General features: G+C 34.9%; 1 protein-coding gene across 2 annotated transcripts in view; it reads right to left on the reverse strand.

Annotated features, from left to right (window-relative positions):
* tafa5a (TAFA chemokine like family member 5a) overlaps nt 1-22973 on the reverse strand; it is a 109519-nt gene that overhangs the window by 74045 nt on the left and 12501 nt on the right. The window contains exon 1 of one of the 2 annotated variants that reach the window (XM_042722374.1): nt 5937-6638. The exons of the other annotated variant lie outside the window; for it this stretch is intronic. Within the exon in view, the coding sequence (XP_042578308.1) occupies nt 5937-6045 (109 nt within the window). The 5' untranslated portion in view covers nt 6046-6638. Of the gene's footprint in view, nt 1-5936; nt 6639-22973 lie in introns of those variants that run through there. 2 annotated transcript variants of the gene reach the window in all.

The raw sequence follows: 22973 nt of genomic DNA on the forward strand, positions 1-22973 counted from the left end.
TTTCAAGAATGTATTTTGTTTAAACAGGAAGACTGGCCCCTATTTTACAAGCAGGAAAAATGCTGAGAGAGATTTATCAGAATTTGCATTATCCACATTATTTAATGCCTTCAATTCACCTACGTTACATGTCTTTAGGTTGTAGGGAAAACCCACACCAACAAATAAATGGCATACAATTTCCACTCAGAAAGAACTCTTGTAACCTCTGTTAGATGTAACTTAATAAAAATGTAGGATGTTAGAAAAACATACAATCTATTCATAAATTAATGTTTTGTCTGTTCATGCAAAACAAGCATTGTATTAAAAAAGTTGTACACAGCTTCTTAGCATTCCATAGTATTGTATTTGATTAGTAGAGCCATATTCACTATCGTTTATGCATATTACTTTAGATTAGGGTTTTTTTATTTAGTTGAAAAGTACTTATTGTGGATTTGTCAAATTCAAGATCCCTTAACCCTACACTACACCTGAACATAACTACGACAACTTCCAGCTACCTTACTATCAATGAGCAGCAAATTAAGAGTTTATTTAGGCAAAACTCTTAATAGTGAATATGCGTTGTCTATAGTGTTACCCATTTGACTACTAAGGTTTAGCTAAAGTAAACTGATCCTAGACCAGCATTTACAGCCTGATTTATCCCAGTGCCACAATCAGGTATAGACTGATAATTCCGCCACACATTCTCCATGAATGAGCTGAGGTCATAAATCAAATGCTATCATGCTTATGTTGCATGCATGAAAGTAGAATACTCATAATTCATGTAAATTAATAGACTGATTTGCAAGATCATGCTCAATTACTAGTGTTGATGAGGGATTTTGTGCATGTCTGTTGGCTGGGATACAGTCAGAAAAATCTGCTCTGTCAATAACAGCTATTACAGTTTCAACTGAGGGCGCTCTTACTTTGTGTGAGGGTGCTTAGCACACTCAAGCACCCCTACAGAACCAGCCGTGAAGGGACCGCACCAGTCAGTAGAACGAAGCTGGGGCTCTGCTGCCTACCAGTCCTCCTGGGAAAATCCTATGTGTGAGTTCAGGAATTGTAATTACGATGTGATGTGTGTTCAAGTGATTTTTGTCAACTGATGGACATGTTTATTTCTTATTTTTCATTCTGGCTCAGAACATGATGGGAAATCTAGTTTTGATGCATGCTTATGACATAATAAACTGGCTGAATGAGTAATATTTTATGGTTTATTCTTAACAGTATGGTTTTTATTAACAGTACACAAAATGTACAAACTAAGCTGCACAATTAATACTGTAATTAGGCCATTGTGGTGGCATTTAAGAGTACCAATTTCTTAATAATTTTGACATGACTAGAATAGAGTGCTTGTTGACAAGCCTACTAATGCAAATTATGGAATTAAGGTGTATAGCAATGGGCTTAAAAAGAAAAATGTGTGAGAGAGTGTTGATTGATTTTTTACAGGGTATATTTTAATTAATTCTAGCCAGGCATTGGACACTGAATCAACCGGGTTGTCCCCTTTGTTAATTTGTTAATCTCTCTTGTTTGACACATTTCTATGGCACTACTTCTGAGCTATGTTCTGGCAGTTCTTGAGAAAGAGATCCTGCCTTTCAGCTTGTTTGGAGTTTGACAAAAAAAGGTGAATTTCAAGCCCTAATGACGACTGCACTATTCAGAAGTTCTCACTGCAGTGTATTACCAGTGTGTTAAGTGTAGATTAGTACTGAAGAGCCACTTCAGACCGACGTGCCACTCCAGGGAACAATTGCCAAATCTTTCCACACTATCAGTTTAAGCACCTTCGGAAAAGGCCGCTATAGATGAATAAGTCTGCCATCTGCCAGCCAGACAACCAACACTTGCTAATTGCAGTACTGTTCACCAGTATGTTAGGTAAATTTATGAATTAAGTTGATATTCTCAGGAAAGAAATAGGACTGGGGATTTCAGATCACCAAATCCTCCAAACTGTTGCTTTTAAAGATCGTGCTGCCAGGGTTGGTTTGAAAACCGGAAATGTTTTACAGAGTTCTGGCTTTGCCATTTTTAACTATTTTTCCTAAGCTTTTACAATATATCATGAATAAAATGAAGTATATTCTATGAAATATATTTTAAATTATATGCTGTTCAAAAGAGCTGAAAGTCACTGGCATCTTTGTAAATGAAAGTTGTAGTTAAATATAATGATTGCAAGCAAAAATAATTTACCAGACATTTTTATTTAAAACACATCACTATGAATAACTTGTAAAAAGAACAGTCACACTAGCGCTAAGTGCTTATTCAAGGGCAGTGGTGATAGCTTATGGTTCCTTGTGGGACTTAAATCTGTAACATTCAGATTATCCTGTTGGATTTTATTGTGCGATAATTATTGGCCGACTGTGCATTATTCTGCTTATTACCCGACTACTTACCGAATACATAAATATGTGGACATGAAATATTGATTTAAGTAGAAATTATTTCATAACTGTACCAGTATATCATCTTAATTCTTCACTAAAAACAACAGCAACAACAAAAACATAGTCTTTTACAACCTACAAAACAATCTGCAAAGCAAAAGGCTGAAATCTTATTACAGTAAGAGTAATATTTAAGTCCTTTTGAGGTCATTTTAACTAAAGAAGATAATAAACGCAAGAGACACAAGTCTAAAGTGTGATAACATAGACATAAAAATGGTAGTGCTGGTTTTAGTTACCCAACAGGTGGCCTCATACAATGTTGCAATCATATGAATTATCTTCTGAATGCTGTGATTGACCTATTAGAATAAAGTATTCCAAATAGCTGTGTAATAATTAAGCAAACACTAACAATTACACTTAATAACAGCACAAAGGTAATTAACTTTATGCTGTTATTTTTCAGCACAGCTGCAATTATCATATTGTATAGAAAAAGTAAAGTTGATTAACTAAATGTCAGAGTGCGTTACCAAACTGAGAAGAGTTGTAAATTGTACGTCCAGAATTATCATGGTATATAAGACATACCAACAATTAACATGGCCCACTGTGACACACAGTAGAGCACTGAAACGAATGCTGCTGACTCTCATTTCAAAGATTTTCTCCACAAATTAAAAAAGGATGTACACTTCAACTTTATATCAAAGGTCTTTACAATAAATGATTTCCTGAGCTCTTCTGCATTATTCCTGTGGTCAGTGGAGTTTATTCGGTGCCTGTATAAATTATCTTGTCTCCTAGTCTAAGTAACGACCTTCAGCCAAAGCAAATTCGCTCTCACCTCTGTGCCTCATTTACTTCAGCAGAGGTTTCAATAAGCACATCGCTTATTATTATTATTATTATTATTATTATTATTATTATTATTATTATTATTATTATTATTTTAAATAAGCTCCTGCAATGAATGAATAAGAATGTTCAAATACAAAATGTTAATCAGACACATTCTGGCATATTGTAGACCCAAAATGAGATAAAGATGTACAGAGCCCAGTCATGGGTCGTGACTTTTTTATCTATTAAATTTTCTGTTGATTGAAGAGAAATGAACCAGGCATCTCAAAACCAGAAGGTCTCAATGCTTGTCTTGAGTGGCAACTTTTATGCAGCTTCTTAATAACCACTCCTGTTAACATCATATACTCAAATGCTATATTCTAAGCCTTCTAAACTTCGGGTGAAGAATACACCTGAATTTAAATCATTATATACTGATAATCTCACTCTCCATCAAAGCTCTGAAATCTTAAATTGCACCAAGCCAGGTTTGATGTAATTTTCACCAAAATAACATTGGTTCTTGCTGGAATGCGACAGAACTATTCCTTAAAGAATACACGATTATCATGTCCTTTCTTTTCACAAAAGACCAGCAATTCTTTGAAAGAGCAGTTTGTTGTCATAAGTAATGGAATCAGGTCAATAAATGTGTGTTGACACACAGTCTTATACTAATTATGCTCAATAACCTTACAGTTTGCAAGGTCATAACACACACACACACTCAGAGAGAGACACACGCATGCACGCACGCTCACACTCACACACACACTGCAAGGTCATAACATACACAAAACAGTCTTCACATTATTACCCTGATTTCTCCTAACATATAAACAGCTTTACTGGGATTACGGCAGTGTGCACATACACAAAACAGTCAAAACGATATCAAAATCGATTTCAAATCTCATGTAAACTTTTTAGAATTAATTAATTATTCATAGTTTACACATTCAGTGTATTTCTACCCTTCTTTTTGAAGCCATTTCTCGATTACCCCCCCCCCCCCCACAATGTCTGTTAACTTCTGCTTCACCTTGAAGGTTTTTTGTTTTTCTTTTAGACTGATCTTTATATTTACATTGGGAGCACAGGGGCGGGTTGAAAACATGCTCCAATCCCCACAGCTACAGTAAGCAGAGAAACCAGCTGACCTTCTGTCTCATCTATAAACAAACTGCTCTTGTCTTCCCTTAAGGAACATGCAGAAGCCAGGATAGATGTCTCTTGAAAAGGACATCCTATATCTATTGTGTCAGTGTGGAAAGGTGAAGCAGCAGTATCTAGCTGACTTGTCTGTGTGACTCCCATTTCTCACCTTTCAGCATTCATGTTGACACGTTTCCACTTCAAGTGGTTTGCAAATCAGTACATTACTGCATTTATTTTAACATTGGCTTTGTATCGCTTTATTGATATAAAAAAATGCAATAACACAAGATAAATACTTTTTTGTTTTAAAAGGTTTGAATATCAGTAGATTAATGATAAGAGAATATTCACACTTTATACCTGTATACATATACTCTTACTTTCATAACCATATCATAGACAACACTTTAAACCTGTATAAATATACTCTTAAAGCATTATGATGCTTTCATAATGCTGCATTTAACATATCATAGACTGTTCTTGTGAGTAATTCTATAATACTGTATAATATAATGCATTTATATACATACATATATATATATATAATATATTCTTAGCTGTATATTCTTAGGCATACACTATGAAAAGGGAAACTATGCAGTTATTACTTTAAGAAGCTTGTTATCATTATTGTTAAGTTTGTTGGTTTAAGCTTTTGCAAGGTGAATTAAATAATGTTACAATTATATATATATATATATATATATATATATATATATATATATATATATATATATATATATATTATGTGAACTGAATTATTACCACATGGAGTACAATTTTAGATTCCCTGACAAAACATTTTACAGTGTAGTTACCTTTTAAACTGTATATAATGCATTACCACATATATGGTAAACACTATATTTAATGTTTAAATGTACTCTTCTTTTTAGAGATGTAATTATGAATATACACTGCATTATAATGCAACTTTGGTTACAGTTATGACATCATATTATGTATTACACTGTGGAATTATGAATACTTTATGCACTTTATATACTAGCTGAAAGTTAATTTTAGATTAACTTATGGGAGACAATAAACACTTTTTGACCTCAGTTTTACCCTTTAGATAGACTGTAGTGCCATCTATTGAAAAAAACATAACTATAAATCACTAACTCACAAAACAGCTCCATATTATGCGATATGTATCACATCCTACCTCTTCTGAAGATGATTTCATATAAACCCATCAATCAAATAAAATTCAAGATGTCAATTGTGCACGAATATTATCTGGTAAATCTTATTCTGTACGGGTACAAAACAGAACAGAGGGGTGTTTTTGCTGATTATGATCATATTTCTCCTCTAACCCGCATTCTCTATATTAAAGGGAAATACTGACATGATTGCGCACTGTAAAATAATAATAATAATAATGATAAATCTGCAATATTCCTCCATCAAATCATCAAGCAAAAGACTAAAGTGATCTACAAGTGCGATTTCCAAGTATAGGCAAATAAAACATGCGCCATGTTATTAATTAACACACACATTTACCTTCTCGTAGGAAGCGAGAGTGGATGAGAATGATGAGAAAACAGCAGATCGCCGCTCCCGCTAGAGCCCACGCAACTCTCAGCATCAGCATCCTGACTGCCTTCAGCATCCACACCACATCTCCATTCTATTGCCATACAACAACCAACACATTTGCTCCGCTTTTCTTTCACAGATTCGGAAGTAAGGAATCCGTTCTTTTTCAAGAGATGCCAACTTTAGGGTAACAATATGTTTTATGTTTTAGAGATTTCACCGCCCATTGCAAAAATGTAGAAATTTCCAGTTAGTCTGTGGCTGTTGCGTGGATCTAAGGCGAGTGCTGAGCAATCATCATCTCCAAAATCTCTGGTTTACGCACTTAGAGAACTGCGCTGATTGCTAGAACTGTCACTCTTCTCTGTATTTTCGATTGGTCCTTGTTGTGTACCACAAGAAACAAGTCAGCTTACAAACAGCCGTAATTCCCGCATTAATTCGAATGATCGTGTAAAAAACTGTCCCAAACGCGACGCATGTGGTGTTGGTGAAATGTTGAGTCTGTATCTCCTCCTCCGTCTTTGCAGTTAGAGGGGTTTGATTCTCTTAACGAGCGCACTTTCTCTCCGCTCTGACGCATTCATTGCCTCCACTTGCCTGAATAGTCGCGTTTGAGAAGCGCTCGCCGGTGTATGCGTCACAGCGCATGTTCCCTTAGTCTGACGTCAGAGTTTAAGTCTTGAGTTCTTTCTTTGTGCCATTTGTGTGCTGAACCTTTCAGAAATGTTGTGCACCGCAGGATCTAAAGATACCATGAAATCTAACTTGAAGTTTCGTGGCTTTAGGCTCATTTAAGGGCATCCGTATGTTAGTGGTTATTGGAAAAGCGCCGTTCGTGCGCTGTGTGCCATCAAGGCTTGCTGATATATTTAGCAGGATACCGTATTTATTCACATTTTGCATTATTATCATTCAATATTGTATTAAGTATTTTAAACTACACAGATGTTTTATGTAGCTAATTCAAATATATAATATTTTTTACACTGATTCCTAATGAAAAGAATAAAGGTATATACAGTTACATTTACTTTCTTCCGAAAGACATGCAGGTTATGTGAATGTGAATGATGAAAATAACAGGCTATTACTGCGTCTAAATTTGAATAGTATCCACCCTTAATAGTATTCAAAATTAGAATTAGTGTGTCCCAAAACATTTATTGCATCTGGAAAAAAAAAGCACGAGGAGGGTTCAACATGCTACTTCTGTTCTCTCCAGTATGCTATCAAGTATTGTAGTGCAAATTAAATTAACTGAAATGTGGAGTGTGGTATGTATTTAAGGATATTATTGTAACTGTGATGAGTTATATTGAGTTAGTGTGGTCTGTTAAAAACAATTATGATGTGGCAGTATGTCCCAAAACATGCCTACACTTCTGCTACACACTCAAAAGTATACAAGTTTTCTTCACAAAAAAGAGTGCGTACTTTTAGGGCACAATATAATTGGAATGCAGAATATCCTTTTGTTATGATCTTTAGGGTGTGATTTGCCACATCAGTGAAAAACCCAGCCTAGGACATTTGCGAAATATACAGTGAAAAGGAAGAAAAACTTTAGTGAGTTGGTAGTGTTGCATTATGGGTCATTTTTTTAACAAGACTGATGCATCAAAATCGCAGTGTTGTCAATGCTGCTGTCTACGCAGCTAATTCAGAGCCAGTTATCAGCATCCGCCAGTGTTTACAATGGGGGCGTCCATTTTTAATTTCTCTGCAGTGCCTGTAACACACTCTTATTGTGATCCATCAATCAGTTGGATGGCAATTAAATGAGAGTTGTCCAGGAGTGACTGCATGAGGCAAGCAGAGCAGGTGCGTCACCTTAAATATGATGATGACATACACATTGCCAATGAACAGTCCTTGGTCACGTTACTCAAAGTTAATCTGTGAGTTATTTTGACTTGATATGGTTGTTTTGTTTCAGGAGTGGTTTTGGTTTTTGATTTAGTTTGGTGTGAGGGTCTGAGATGACCACAAAGATCAGAGCTGAATTTAAGATGTTGTTTATTCACAAAGCTGGCACTTTTAAAAAATCCTTTTCTGGCATGGGGCACTGTGGGCTGGACGCACATTTTTGCTTTGGAGAACTGCCCTCAGAAAAGCATGTTTTATTGATTTTTCATCCATCACAAATATGATTCACGTTTGTTAGTGAGTAAACTTCTGCAACATAAATTTTAAAACATTTAGAGTCTATACGAGTAAATATAATTTATATCTAGTGTATGTTATAAGCAACTGCATAAATGTGTTTGTTGCCTAGGAGCAACATTGTATGGCAGTGGAACTGGATATGGATAAAGTGTTTATCATGTTTTTATGTTTATTATTATTTTGCATTGTTATTTATAAATGCACACATATTTAGTTTTTACTTAATACGTATATAGAAAAAAATAAGGGTGTTGCCAGTTCTGTTGGATTCTGGTGTCTAGCAGTTTCTAGTGCATAACCTTGAAGTGACTGTGTCTGAATGGGAGCAAATCCCTTCATCCATGTTGCTTCGTCTAGTGGAAGGCCTTCCCAAATGCTGTTTTAACAGCAAAGGGAGGGTCTAATGGCTTTTGCTGTATTTTAAAATGAAATGTTCCATAAAAGCAAGAAAGTTTAATAGAATGCCATGGTTTAGTGTAGCATTAAGATTTGTTTTTCGGAGAAAAGTCTTGCGATGCCAGAGAAGAACCATTTTTGGTTCCACAAAGAACCATTCAGTCAAAGGTTCTTTTAAGAACCATCTCTTTCTCAACTTTTTATAATCTGAAGAACCTTCTTTCACCACAAAGAACCTTCTTCAGATGTTAAGGGTTCTTTATGGAACAATTTAGACAAAAAAGTTTTTTTCTATGCCATCGTGAAGCACCTTCATTTTTAAGAGTGTATTGACTCATACTCTAACCATACTGAAAATTTGACAACTGCAAAAATAAATTCTTTATGTTGTGTGGTTAAAAAAAAAAAAAAAAAAAAAAAAAACCTTCCACAAGGAACTTTTTTTTTCTTGGTATGCATTTCTCTATCTCACAGCTGTATCAGGTTTGTTGTTTGTCTGATGTTCCACCATGCTGTTTTTTTTTTTTTTTTTTAACGTTTTTCATTGTGCCTTGACACTTTTAAAATTATCACAGCAGTGATGACATGAGAGTGATGCTGAAGTCCTAAAATAGGCTTATGTGATCGGTTAAGCTGAAAAATCATGGAGTCTAGAAGATGATTATCACTCAGTTCTGATCAATGAGAGCACCCTAACAACTTCAGCAATATTTTTCAACAGTGTGTGCCTGTGACATACTACAAGGGAAGGTAATCACTGGGTCCGCCAGCACACCACCAAGACAACAGAATACTCTATAAAACCACTCAGTTCCCAATCTAAGCTTAGCTATGAAAATAAGGGAATAGCTCTGACTTGAATGAAAACAGCTAGCTGCTTTGTAAGCTTTTTTTGTATATGTACACTTTCTGCAGATTTATTCCCATATGTTTATACAGTTCAATTATCCAACTCAGTTTTGAATATTTTTTAAAGAAGTTCTTAAGTGGTTTGCAGGTGCCATTCCAGTGGTTTTCACCCCATGATAATACAAATTAAGCATATAGTTGCTTTTATATACAAATGCACAATACGTATTATGTTGTTTTTTATAATTTGAATTATGTATACATTTTTTTTTTTTTATGAATAATTAATAAGTTATATTTTATACCTAACAACACCTAAGGACTCAATACTGCGAATGTAATTAGTTTCCTAATTAGGAGAAGAAAGGAAAAGCAACAACGAAAAAAATAAATAATTATTTCTTATTAAATCTCACTGAAAATCTTGCAGTCTGCTAAACCATTTAGCAGGTTAAGAGTCTTGTGTGGCACATAACTCCCAATAGAACAAACCCCCCAAGTATTTTTACGGCACACCTCTCTGGTCGCATCCATCATTTCCATTTCACCGGAGAGACAAAGATCTCACCTGTTCTCATCCCATTTGTCACCAGTTTTTATGGTGTCATACATGAGTGAATCAGTGTTTGTGTTCCACGCTTCTGCACACTGCCTGATGAATATTCATTAGCCTCTTAAACGCTCAGTCTGTCGACAGCTCATTAACTGCTCAAATAACTTCTGTATAAAGACCGAATTGCTTGGCTCAAAAATAGACAAAGACTGACGTCGTTCAATCAGCTCTGATGAAAGACAAACTCTTCAAATCTGCATCAAACACTTAACATCACAGTCCATTCAAGCAGGTGTGTAGTTTGTGTGTGTGGGGGGAGGTTGTGATGGGGGGATATAGGCCTAACCCCCCCAATAACCAAAACTAGCAAGTACAACCCCCATATATGGTCTTTTATGCTATTATCTATGCGAAGTTGGTGCAATATATATATATATATATATATATATATATATATATATATATATATATATATATATATATATATATATATATATATATATAAAGTATTATTGCACCAACTTTGCATAGATAATAGCATAAAAGACCATTTCACAAAAAAATAAATATATAAGCAAACAAACAAATAAATACATCTATCCCCAATGTTCAAACCAAAACTGTGCCCTTGCATTTAAGAATCATATTTCATTTTTTAATAAGGAACATTCATGCGGAAGTTGCACCTGGGACAGTGCCAGACAACTTTTGACAATATCATCATTATCAAAACAACCCCAAATAAATTTGAGTCCTTAAAATGAACAGAAATTCAGTTCTGCTATTATTTAATAAACATTGTTTTTGTGTGTGTTTGTGTGTGTGTGTGTGTGTGTGTGTGTGTATACTCAGATTATTTCAAATTGGTTTGTGCTTTGAGCAATAAGAAATTAGTTAGAGAAGAGCTGTTTATCATTTCTTCTAAATTAGAGAAAAAAGCAAAGCAAACACAAAAATGACAGAAAGCCATGTATGATTTTTCTACCATAGTCATCTGAGAGAAAAAAAACAAAACAAGATATTTTGTGGTGAGAGAAAACTGTAGAAAACATGTTAACGCAATTATAATAGACTACATCAGAACTAACAAATTCATTATAACACATTAAGGTTACCTATGACACACATTACACTTTTTTTTTTTTTTTTTTTTTTTGTGGCCTTATTGTTGTGCCATTTTTCAGTTTTAAAGCATTTAATTCAATGAATTGCACAATGTAAGTGCAAATACTCTTAGATTTGCATTTTTACAGTCTGGGAATTAGTTCATAACTTAACTTCAGATACGGAATGTCCCTATTTCACCTATACTAAAGCAGCATTCATTAGCAATGCAGTGAGCTCTGTGTGTCTAATTAAAGGAAAAAAAAAAAAAAAAACACCCGGTTCTGCTTGCTCTCTTCTCTCACTAGCAGAGTCCCAGAATATTTATTGGTTTTAAAATTTTAACCCAAAGTAGATGGATTCAAATTACAATTAATTGCTAATGGCACGCCGGTGAATTTGTCATATGTTTACAAATTTCCCTTTTCATAATTTAATTACCCACTAAAAATATACATTTTAGATACACACTCGGAAATCTAACTAATATATGTGCAATTAATATTACAACAAATTAGTTCAGCTCCTGGTTCAAAAGTGATTATTCATTATAACATTCCTTGGAAAGTTCACTCTTTGTAACACCCCACTTTTCTGTGTTTACAGTGCTCTATACAATGTGGAATGGAGCTATGTGATTTTGCCTTGCAAAATTTTTTTGAAGTCAGATCGTATATGTTTTCTTTCATACATGTAGTGGTTTTTTGGAGTAAAGTTGAAATTGAGTTACAGAATGCTGAGAGTGAGGAAGGGAAATCTCTGTCATTTCACTCCACTCCTTTACAGTACACTATTCAAGACGAAAAATAAAAATATAAATAAATAAATAATAGTAAAAATGTATTAATAAATAAATAAAAAGCTGCAGACAGTGATGTTCATGTTCATTCTTCTTCTTTTTTTTATTTCATGTTTTTAAAAAATTATATTAAATACAAAGTTTGGACTAGAATAGTATCCTTTTATTTATTTTGATTTAATAATATTATTTTTGGCATGCTTATAAGTTATATTATTTGAGTAGTTGGTGTTTGTAATACATGTACTGTACAATGTCCCAAAAGCAAAGGTTGTGTTATCATGCTTGTGTTATCAAGGCCAATCCAGGACTGAAATCCAGTGCATGTCAACAACCCTGGACAAAAACACTGAGGCAGGCAAATAAGAGGAAATCTATAATAATTTTATGTTGTTAAATATGAAGAGATTAATGGTAAATTTATATTGTTGAGAATTTATTGAGTAAAGGGAGATACAATATCACCATGCAGACTAAATCAGAGTTTCTGAATGCAGAAAAACAAGAAAATGCCTTGATTGGCATTATAAGATGCTCTTATCTCCTCTACAGATGATGCTTTTGTCTCTGCATGAGTGAAAATATTGTTAACCTCAAGAAAGGCACGAATACAGCAACATACAGCAAGAGGATAAATATGAGCACAAATACATCAAAATTCATGTTTGATTAATGGCGGTATAAGATTAATCCAAAGCTGATAATACTAGGAAATAAATATGTTGCCATTCCAACTGATCTTTAATTGTCAGTGGCTTGACTGGCATAGGACATGCCAGAATGTGATTCAGTTCCACCTACAGGGTTTTTCTGAGATGATCATCTAGGCTATAAATGTCTTGTGAATAATCACTCTAGAGGGGTAGAGAACGATGTCTAAATGTCTTGTGAATAATCACTCTAGAGGGGGTCAAATACAATTTGTGTACTGGTAAAACAACTGCTATATTACAATTAAATATATTTACATTTGCAGTTTGCATTTATATGCTGCTTGATATTTATATATAAATACACATATATATTAAGGATATATATATATATATATATATACATACACACGTTTAAAGACAAACTATTTGCAAATACATCAGCTAACACTACCCTTAATAAGCATTTTCTCCTCAAAACTGCAGTGTGTCAAAGACCGTATCAAAAATGCACCCTGTCCATTTTCTACCATCAAAAACGTGGTAACACACTAGTTAAGGGACCAATTCTCACTAAAAACTAGTTGCTTATTAGCACACATATGACTAGCATATTGACTGTTTGTTAGTACATATACAGCACATATCAATGCCTTCTTCTGCATGACTGTTTTAGATTCCTTAATCAGACCCCATACCTAAATTTACAATAACAATTACCTCACTTACTATTAATGAGCAGCAAATTATATGCTTATTTAGGCAAAAGTCATAGCTAATAGTTAGTTAATAGTGAGAATCAGTCACTAAATTAAAGTGCTACCAAACATGTAACCAATCCCATGAATTTGCAGGGTGGGGCTTTTTATTTTATTAGCAATTTTTATTAGGATGTTCATTCAAAGGTATGGTCTGAAATGGTGAATGGGTACATGATTTATGTAACATTAGCAACACATTATTAGCTGTCTGATAACATAGTCAAGCCAAAGGTTATGTGTGCAACATTGTAGAAAGCAATACATAAAATGCATTACCATTCTGATACACTGACATGTAGACAACCTTTCATAATTCGCTCTTCCTCTTCTTCAGAATAATTTTCTGCCGATTTATTCTAATATTGCCACTTTGTCCTTTTATAACATTAACTACTTCAGTTAATCAAGTGAAAGTGGAGCAGGTAGTCTGAGCATGTATGATTGAGTGGAGGCGGGGACTAATTTGCATGTTTGTATACTAAATGAGGTAAGGATGCAAAGATATATTCAAGCCATTTTAAGGTATCAATAAGTTATTTTCACAGATAAACATTTTTAGATTTGTCATTTTGATTGTAAAATACAAGTATTAATGAATTACTGACTGCAGAGTGACTTTAAAATGTCATTTAGATTGATGGTGTTGATATTATTTTATTATTATTAGTTGCAGTTCCGACTTCGGTTTAAGTAAAAATTGTTTGTATCTACATTTTTGCAACACTATAAAAACATATCTATACATATTCACTGCAGTATCCAGCTGAAATTACAACTAGTGGTTGTAACAAACCCCAACCTCTTATTTCTTCTCAATTTATAGGCTTGGTTTATATAACATTTCTATGTTATGACCTGTAAACACTTTTACCATAGTTTTAGAAACTATGCATGTTTTCTTTCCCAGCAGAGATACTGTAGGTAAGCCATTTGTACTTTGATTTCCCTGAACATAAATAAAATGCTGTATCAGACTTAGGCTGCAAGTTTATTTTGGACTATGTTAATAAATAAACATGTGAGGGACAAGGATGTGTAAAATTGTGAATGACTGGCATTCCAATTTTGTGGAAATCTACAGAGGTTTCGGTGAAGTTCTACAGAAACAGATTCCACATTGGACTGAATTTACCTATAAATGTGTATTAAAGTGCATAAAAATTTCAAGCTACAAAAAGACTGAAAAATGAGGTAAAACTGCCCTTGAACCTTTACAGAATGTGAGTAGGATGATAATGGAGTCAAAGAGAAACAAGAAAAGAATGCTGGCTGCTTTATTGCAAAGAAGTGCACGCCATGTTGTTTATATGCAGTGGATAACATGCTGTTGATTTTGTAATTTTGGTATGACATTAGTCAGGCCACAGGCTGTCAGCGACTCCATCCCCTGAGCCGATTGATTGACAGGCACGCTGAATTCATACCCGCATTGCTCAGTTTCAATTACTCAATAAACATGTGGCCCTCAGTTTAAGTTGTCAGGCCCTCGCTGGAGTGCCTCTGATAAGACATCCTCTCCCAGACATGAGGCCCTATGGGCCCTGGTGAACAAAATTCATTCATACACACACAAACACATTCCAAGAGGGAATTTTGCATATGGGTGGATTGCTTTTGAGGTTGTTTTGAGATTGTTTTTGAATTATAATTTGAATAATGAGACCAAACTGCCATTACTCATGGCCAAAAGCATCAGGACATTTGCTGTATTTTTTTCTTTGAGGTGTGCAGGAGACAAAATACCAGTTCTTATTTGTGCCATGGAGAATCTGAAGCACTCCGAGCACCTCACCAGCAAAGTAGATTACCATTGGATTTACTCAGGTTTACTGGACATAGCTTACACATTCAAGAACAGGAAATTATCCAAAATGGTCATTTAATTGCAGCGGTATTTAACATCTAAACATGTCATATTTACCCCTCAATGCCTGTAATGCTTTTTCTGATTTCTCAGTGGGTCAAGGACATCATGGGTGTTCATTTTGTTTGGGGAAACAGTGGAAGTTAAAGTGTGTTCTCTATCCACACTCTAACTACACTCTCCTAATGCCACAAAGTGCAATGGGATGCCAGCACGGTATAAAATAGGCTACATCCTCCCAGGGTGAAAGAGTAGATGAGTCATGAGCTTAGTAAAACCAACTGAGAATCAATTCAGGGTAACATACAAGTTTTCATTGAACCAATTTGGGCCAGTTTCCGATAAACTTTTGAAGCAGCGCAGGCACAAATCCACAAGAGTTTTTTTGTTGTTAGAACTGTTAGTCGTATTTTCAAGAAATCCAGGCCTTTATATAACTTCATATGACATCTACGCAAACTTCAAGTGGGACTTTGTAACAAACAGCTAATAATTGAAACAATGATACATGACTAACCATGTTTGTAATTTCAAAACAACACACAGAGTGCTTGGAGATGCATACAATTAATGTGGCCTATTTAAAAGCATTTAGTTTAACATAAAAAAAAAAAAAATCTTGTTTGTTGGGTATTGACATTTATAAACAGTGTAGAAATGCATTTTGCTAATTATTTTTGTAATTTCACAGTGTAATGGCAATTTAAGAGGCAGCTTTTAGATGCAACATTTAGTGACTATATTTTGTTGTTGATGTGTGACACCCATGCTTCACCACTCTTGAAAAGCACAGTGTACCATCTACTCATTAATAGTTTCACATTTAAGATAATTTCTCTTTTTTAACACAGTAAACATGATAAACTCAGTGAACGCTGGATAGTGGTGGCCCATTTAAAATCTATGGAGCATTCTCACTAACCAGATCTACATGAGGTCATTAAAGTCACAGCACTATTGGAGAATAAAGACTGGTTGGGGACTTTGAAAGGGAATCGATGAGAGGTAACTCCTGCAATATTGTTTCTGCAGCAGCATTGGAGTGCTAAGTTGATGAAACAGATCAAGGGGTCCAGCGAATGACTTTGATGAAACATCCATGACAGTCCGAAGGATGGGCTTGAAGGATTTGATAAGTCTTGCCTCTCTCTTCCTGGTTGGACTCAAAAGAGCGTGTAATCAATCATCCTGATCTAATTTTGGAGCCACACGTGGGGGGTTAGCAGAGACCCATCCTTTAAAGAAGGGGTCAGAGTTGATGGGACACATCAAGGCTGTGTCCTGGCCAGACAGACCAGATGTGTTTACTCAGCTCTGCCCGCTCCCCTTTTCTGGCTGTGATCATGTTGCATGCTGGGAAATCCTGCTTGGGCCATTATCAACACAAGGCCAGGTGCATCCTGGGAGATTCAAGCCAAGCCTTTATCACAGCCAGGTAGGTGGCAACCAAAGCTGAAGGATCAGAGGTGCCCCAGTGAAGGGACCTAGGCAGAGGCGTCTGTAGGGACGCTGCAGTCTGCCACTTCAAAGGTTTGTGTAGCCAGAGGTACTGGGCTGGAAATATGAAATCTTGTCAAGAGAAAAACTCTAATGGCCCAAATCTATTCCAGCATGGCTTGTGGTTAAAGCACAGTCATATACTGAAAATGTAGCATGACTATAATGATATTGTTGTCAGTGGTAAAAAAGTATTCATTAGTGCTCTTTTGCTAGCAGGAACCTAGAGCTATAACCTATACTGAAACTGTACTGATAAAATTATCAAAGACAAAAATTAGTCCAGGTAACATCAAGATCAAGATTTTGGTAAAAGAAGCATTTATACACTTTTAACTAGTTTAAACATTGTATTTTATTTAAACTGTATAGTATTTGCAATACATAATGTTGTATTTGCACTGTGTTTCATTTATAATAATAATAATAATAATACAAAAATAAAAACACTAGGATCACTTGTATTTTTACTGTAATACAGTAAAAACAGTTGCAATAATGGTAATTTAATGACAATCATCAATGAGAATAAATAAGTACATTTGGGGTAAATTTGTATTGTGGATAATTCAATTCTTCACACACAATATACAATTACATAACTTTATTGTGGTTAATGTGTTTAATTTTAATTTTATTTATTTGTTTTTTTAAATTATAATAATTCAAATAATTTTGATTTTGGTTTGTAATTTTTATTTGATTTTTTATTGATATGTTTTGAGGCTCACTCGCTTCAACTGTGAGGAAAATGCAACTCAATAAAAGAAAACACAGAACAGCAACAGTTTCTGGAACAATCAACAGTGTAAAGTGCCACATGAAGTTGGAAGAACTGCACAAAAAAGGACTTTATCGCCTGAAGGATCAAATGTGCACATTCTCTTCTCTGACTCAACCAAACCTGTCTCGTTTTCATCAATATGCAAAGCACATGAGTCTGTTCTCAAGGCAAGCCATAAAATAGAGGCACAAGTGACACCGCCAGAGTAGGAAACCATCTCAGTGGAGACAGAAGTCTGCCGCTGGGTCTGTAAATGAAAGGGAAGATAATAATTGGGCCTTGGCGGCCATTTTCCTTTCTACTGCACTCAGTATTCCTGTCTTTCTACAGCAGGTGATTTCTGTGATTGCAATTATCGTGACCATTTAAGCTACTGAACTAAGATTTTTAGACCCAGGCTTGTTTGCTACATTGAAATGTGAACTGTTTGTGGTGGCTGATAAATCATTATGAAGAGATTGAAATGTCGAGGAGTGGATTGCATGTGGTGCCAAGAGGAGTAGGTTGCCCAGCTGGCACTGCCACTTTCTTAATAGAATCCCTTTGTTAATACCTTTGACTAAAGGCATCTGCAGTAGAATTAGGCCATGCTGAGCAGTGATTTTTGCTCTGGTTTCTCACACTGTTAAAATTAAAGCAATAGCTGTAATCAGTGTCTTGGCTTTAGTGATTCACTTTTTTTCCCCCAAGAGGATGGTGCTTAAAATTGAGGGTAAATTAAACCTTTACCCAAACAGTAAACTAAATATTGGCAAAATTATAAATGAATGCACAGTGGATTAACACATTAGAATATTAACAAATTATGACACATTAACACCACCACATGTAGCCTATACAGTATACCATCTTACCACCCAGCCCTGATCTACCATGACCCATTTCTATGAATAATGGCTTTCCAAGGTTTTTTCTAACACTCACATAACACTCCTTCCATCCCGCCCCCTATCTTTCATTGATCTTCCATTGGGCTCACTTATACTGTAGTTGTCTCTGCACATTAGTTTGAAATTGCATACATTTTCTTAGAATTCAAGCCTGCTCCCTTTCTGTTGGGAGCCAAGAGATGACCCTGCATTATACATTCTAGAATAAAACCCTGACATATCTGCATTAAAAGAAGAATATTAGTTTAAATACAAGCCCCATGTTAGCAAAGTGCATTCACATAGCCTGACGTTTGCAGTCTTTGTTCTGCCTAAATTGGGTTTGAAGCTGCTAGCGAAGCTCAGGCAGGCAGGTAATCCCAGAATGCAAATTGCTTGGAAAAACCTATCTACTGCATCCTTAAATAAATGAAAGAAGTTTTCAAAAGGGTCAGGACTCCCATGCTCCCAAGTTTACTGTGAGTTTAATGGGATTAGAATAGTATGCAAACTCACCATCTTTACTTGTTTGAGATTACATAAGGAGTGAGGGAGGATTGGGGGTCTGCAGTCTTTGTATTTGTTCAAACACTGCCAGATTTCTTCTACATGCCAAAGGAGCAGTTTCGTTACATTATTCAGAGGATGCAAGACTCCACTTTGGCATGCCTCAAAATTTAACTCAATTATGCCAGGCTAAGAGAGAGTGGGACACAATAGACTAGCTGCACTGCGTGCTTCTATGACTGCAGGCTGAAATGAAGTGGCTAGCACTAGCAGAGATACTCAGTATAAATCCACAGCAGATCGAATCTACACAGGCCTTTGCTTCTTCTGTCAACACAAACTTGAGTTTATTCAAAATTTTTTATAAATAAACAAATAAGAATGCAATATTTACAGGCACAGATGGACAAATGACATTTTACTCAGTATATGAGGCTGCTCCATTCCTAAATTTTCAAAGTTTGGAAGAATGAGTAAATGATGACAAATATTCCATTAGTTGGATGAACAATTTCTTTAGACCGAGGAAAATAAACTAGCTTTTCAACTGTCAAACCACTTACTTTGTTCCATTTTTTGAGTAAAACGCGTAGGGTATTTTCCCAAGGTGATGCAATTACAATTCCCATTTGTCCATTTAGACAGATCGACAGATCTGCAAAACTTAGACTTATACTGACTGAAATATAATTGCCTTGCTTGGCATGCGTGTGTGCAGTAGATCAGAAAAATGGAAGCAAAATTTTGGCCCACCACACCCCCTGTCCTCTTTACACCCTTTACACATTTTACAAAACAGAAGGGTATGTAGAACAGGCAAAGTGGAAAAGCTTCCTCTGAGCTTTTTGCTTTTAAAAATAACAGCCATTTTGGTTAAAAGGGCTGAGCAGAGAGCCAGTGATGTATAACCAAGACCTTGCATTTAATTAAGCTGGCCTCTTCCTCTTTTCTGCAAGCATGCATAATCATTTCATACACTGTGATATCATCTGCCTAATGCGCTATTTTACAATACAGTTAAACCTGGGCGATAAATCTCGTGCAGCTGTCTTTTAATAGATGCAGGCTGAATAATGTGTGCATTAGATTACCGGCCCAGCGCTGTGTGTGAGAGGAAATGCTTTACAATTATAAGGTCCACCTCTCCCAGTGGACACCATCTTTATGCCCCCGCTGAGCTCCTGACCAATTGTTTATTTCATTTCTTCTGCATAAGGTAATGCATTCGATGCACAGCACACATGAATATCTGCATGTGGAATGCACCCTGGCACTGCACAAGTGAGGGTTTGCACTGCTTTCTAGTTTAAGTCTGAATAAGGTTTTTTAATGGTGCATGACAATGCATGACAAATGACATTGTCTTGTAGGTCAAGAGTGGACAACGCTCTTATCTCTGCTTCCTTCAAGCATAACTGCACTTTTTTTTGGCATTTGTGCTCCTGCAAAGGGCTTTGTTAGCAAATGTATGGTAGGCATGCTTCATCGCATTATGGTAATTACAAACGGGAGACTGAAGTCATTCTGTGGCAGTTATTAACCCCTGAAATTCCATTTCACATTTTCTTTCAACACTCATTATTTTGCAACAGTTACTTAACATATCACGCTGGGCCACGGTCGCAAAATGCTTCACCGTCCTGCTCATAAATTTCTAAAACAGTGCCGATGGATTTGTTAAGTACCACTTCGACATCTGTCTTCTGTGTTGTAAGGATTAACAAGGAATAACAGCCATATTCTGATCTCCCCCTGATTTACACAGATTATGACAAATAACAGCCATATTATGATATCTATGTTATTTACTTTTATTTAAGACCCTAAAGAATCATATCAGTTTTTGGATGATGTTTGTCCTTTTTTTCAGTTTCTTATAAATATCTAAATGGCTAAAGTCTAATCTCACTGTAATCAGCACAAACTAGGCTATAATAATATGTGAGCAGCATGTATGTACATGATTGTGTTTTTGAGAAAAAAAATGTTATGCGTGGTTAGTGAAAAACTAAAAATGTTAAATCACTTGAATAAGGCAATAAAACACATACAGAAAATTGGTTCCCAGATATTTTGAGAACTGGAGCTTGTAGCCTAGAATTTTTTTTTTTTCTAAATGATGTGAAAATCATCTTGTTTACTCACTTACAGAAAACAATATATTGATTTAAATTTTCTAAGACACTTTTTGTGGTAAAAGTCATATGCGAGTAGGCGTCAACTATCATGAATTCACACCTGAGAAGACAAAGACCTGCATAATGAGCTGCATAATGAGCCATTCAGTCAGCTGTGTCACTGAGAGGGATGAGTTACAAGAAAGAATGTGAGGACAAAATAAATCTATATAATTTTATGTTTGTAGTTTATTTAGAATATATTTAATTATTCCCACAACATAATTTAATATTCACTTGTGAGTGCAGTTAAACAGTTTATTAGGAAAAATCAAAGCGACTTTCAAACTGAATTTTTTTGCATCATTACTCCAGTGACACAATCCTTCAGAAATCCTTTTAACAATCTGATTTTCTACAAAAAAACATTTATTGTTATTATTATCATCATCATCATTATTATTATTATTATTATTATTATTATTATTAATGTTGAAAAGAGCTGAGAATTTTTTTTTTAGGTTTTTTTAGGGGGGATAAATTGAAAGAACAGCAATGATTGTTACATTTGTTACAGTTACATTTATTGGTACATTTATATTATTTACATCAAGCTTTTTGAATGGTATAGTAGTGTATATTGTTATTGAAACTTCATAATATTTCACTTGATTATACATTTAGTCAGGAATTATAGTTTGGAAAAACTCTTTGGAAAAAGTCTAACTAGTAAAATGTTTACACGTTATGTGAAAACTAGTACAAGTATATAAATCAATAAAAAGAGACTTACTCATGTTTATGATCTCTGCTGAATAAAGTGCTTCATTCTTTTTTCTGAGGAAATCCAAATCTCAAATCTCAACCACATCACATCTTTTTGGGGTGAATTATGTCTTATTCCTCTCATCGCGAAGCAAACAGTAAAATAATAAAAACTTGAAGAACAGTCTCGCTGCGTTGTCTTCTGTTGTGTGGGCGTATTCAAAAGCCGCGCGCTTCAGTGAAACATTTGAATCTCAAAAGCGCGCTCGGCGCGGGGGGGCGTGGTCGCATTACAAGATAATGAAGGGAGACGTGAAAAACGGACATCGCGTTGTTTTCATATGGATTACTTTATCACAGAATATTTGTTTTCAGCAGCACTTGTTTAGTTTAAAAGTAGACATGTCATGCTTTCTATAGATATCTCTCTCATGTCTCTTCGTTGAGTATTCACTGAGTTACAGTTCATTTTAATGACGCATTTGTATCTGAAGATCAGCGCAGACAAAGGCTGCAGACAGCACTCCTTGTTTGTTATCTTTATTTTATAAGTGCACAAAGTTTTGTTGTTATTATGTCTGTATACAAAAAAAAGTAGACCCTTTACAGATTCGATTGATGTATTGCACTTATCTGTACGATCAAAACTGAAAGTGTAATTTAAGTTCTTTTCGGGGTTATCAGGAGAAAATACCCCAAAACGCGTATACGCGTTAATCGACTCCAGAGGGTTAATATTAATGAACACCAGCTCAAACTTAACAGTATAGTTGAGTAGTTTATGCTTTAACATGTACATGTTGTACATGTCAATCCACATTGTTAAAATTTATATGAAAATATAAACATAAATCTTACATATATTTCATTGTCATTTTTGACTTTTCTAATTCATGACTTTTCTAGTCTTGCAATGTCACAAGTATTAGTTAAAAGTAAAAATACTGTATTTCTTGTCTCAATTACTGTGAGCTCATAAAAACTGCATGCTTAATAAATGTACATACATTATACATATGCTTAAATGATTTAATTGTAGAATGTTACAGGTCAGAGCAGGTCAACTTTATTTTACAGTATGTCAACTATCAGTTGCAAATTGTGACAAATACAAGCATTCTTAAAGATATTTTTGTATTCTTTGTTGGATTTTTTTTTTTTTTTTTTTTTAGATGATCTTGATGAATAATGGATATTATTTTGTCAACATATATATTTTCCTTTATCCCTGTATTTGTAAACTATATATCTTAAAACTATAGGAGGGCTAGCATATGGATGCAAAACTATAATATAGGGTGCATGATATAGGGTGCA

This window comes from Cyprinus carpio, chromosome B4, assembly GCF_018340385.1.
Source record: "Cyprinus carpio isolate SPL01 chromosome B4, ASM1834038v1, whole genome shotgun sequence".
Taxonomy (NCBI): Eukaryota; Metazoa; Chordata; class Actinopteri; order Cypriniformes; family Cyprinidae; genus Cyprinus; species Cyprinus carpio.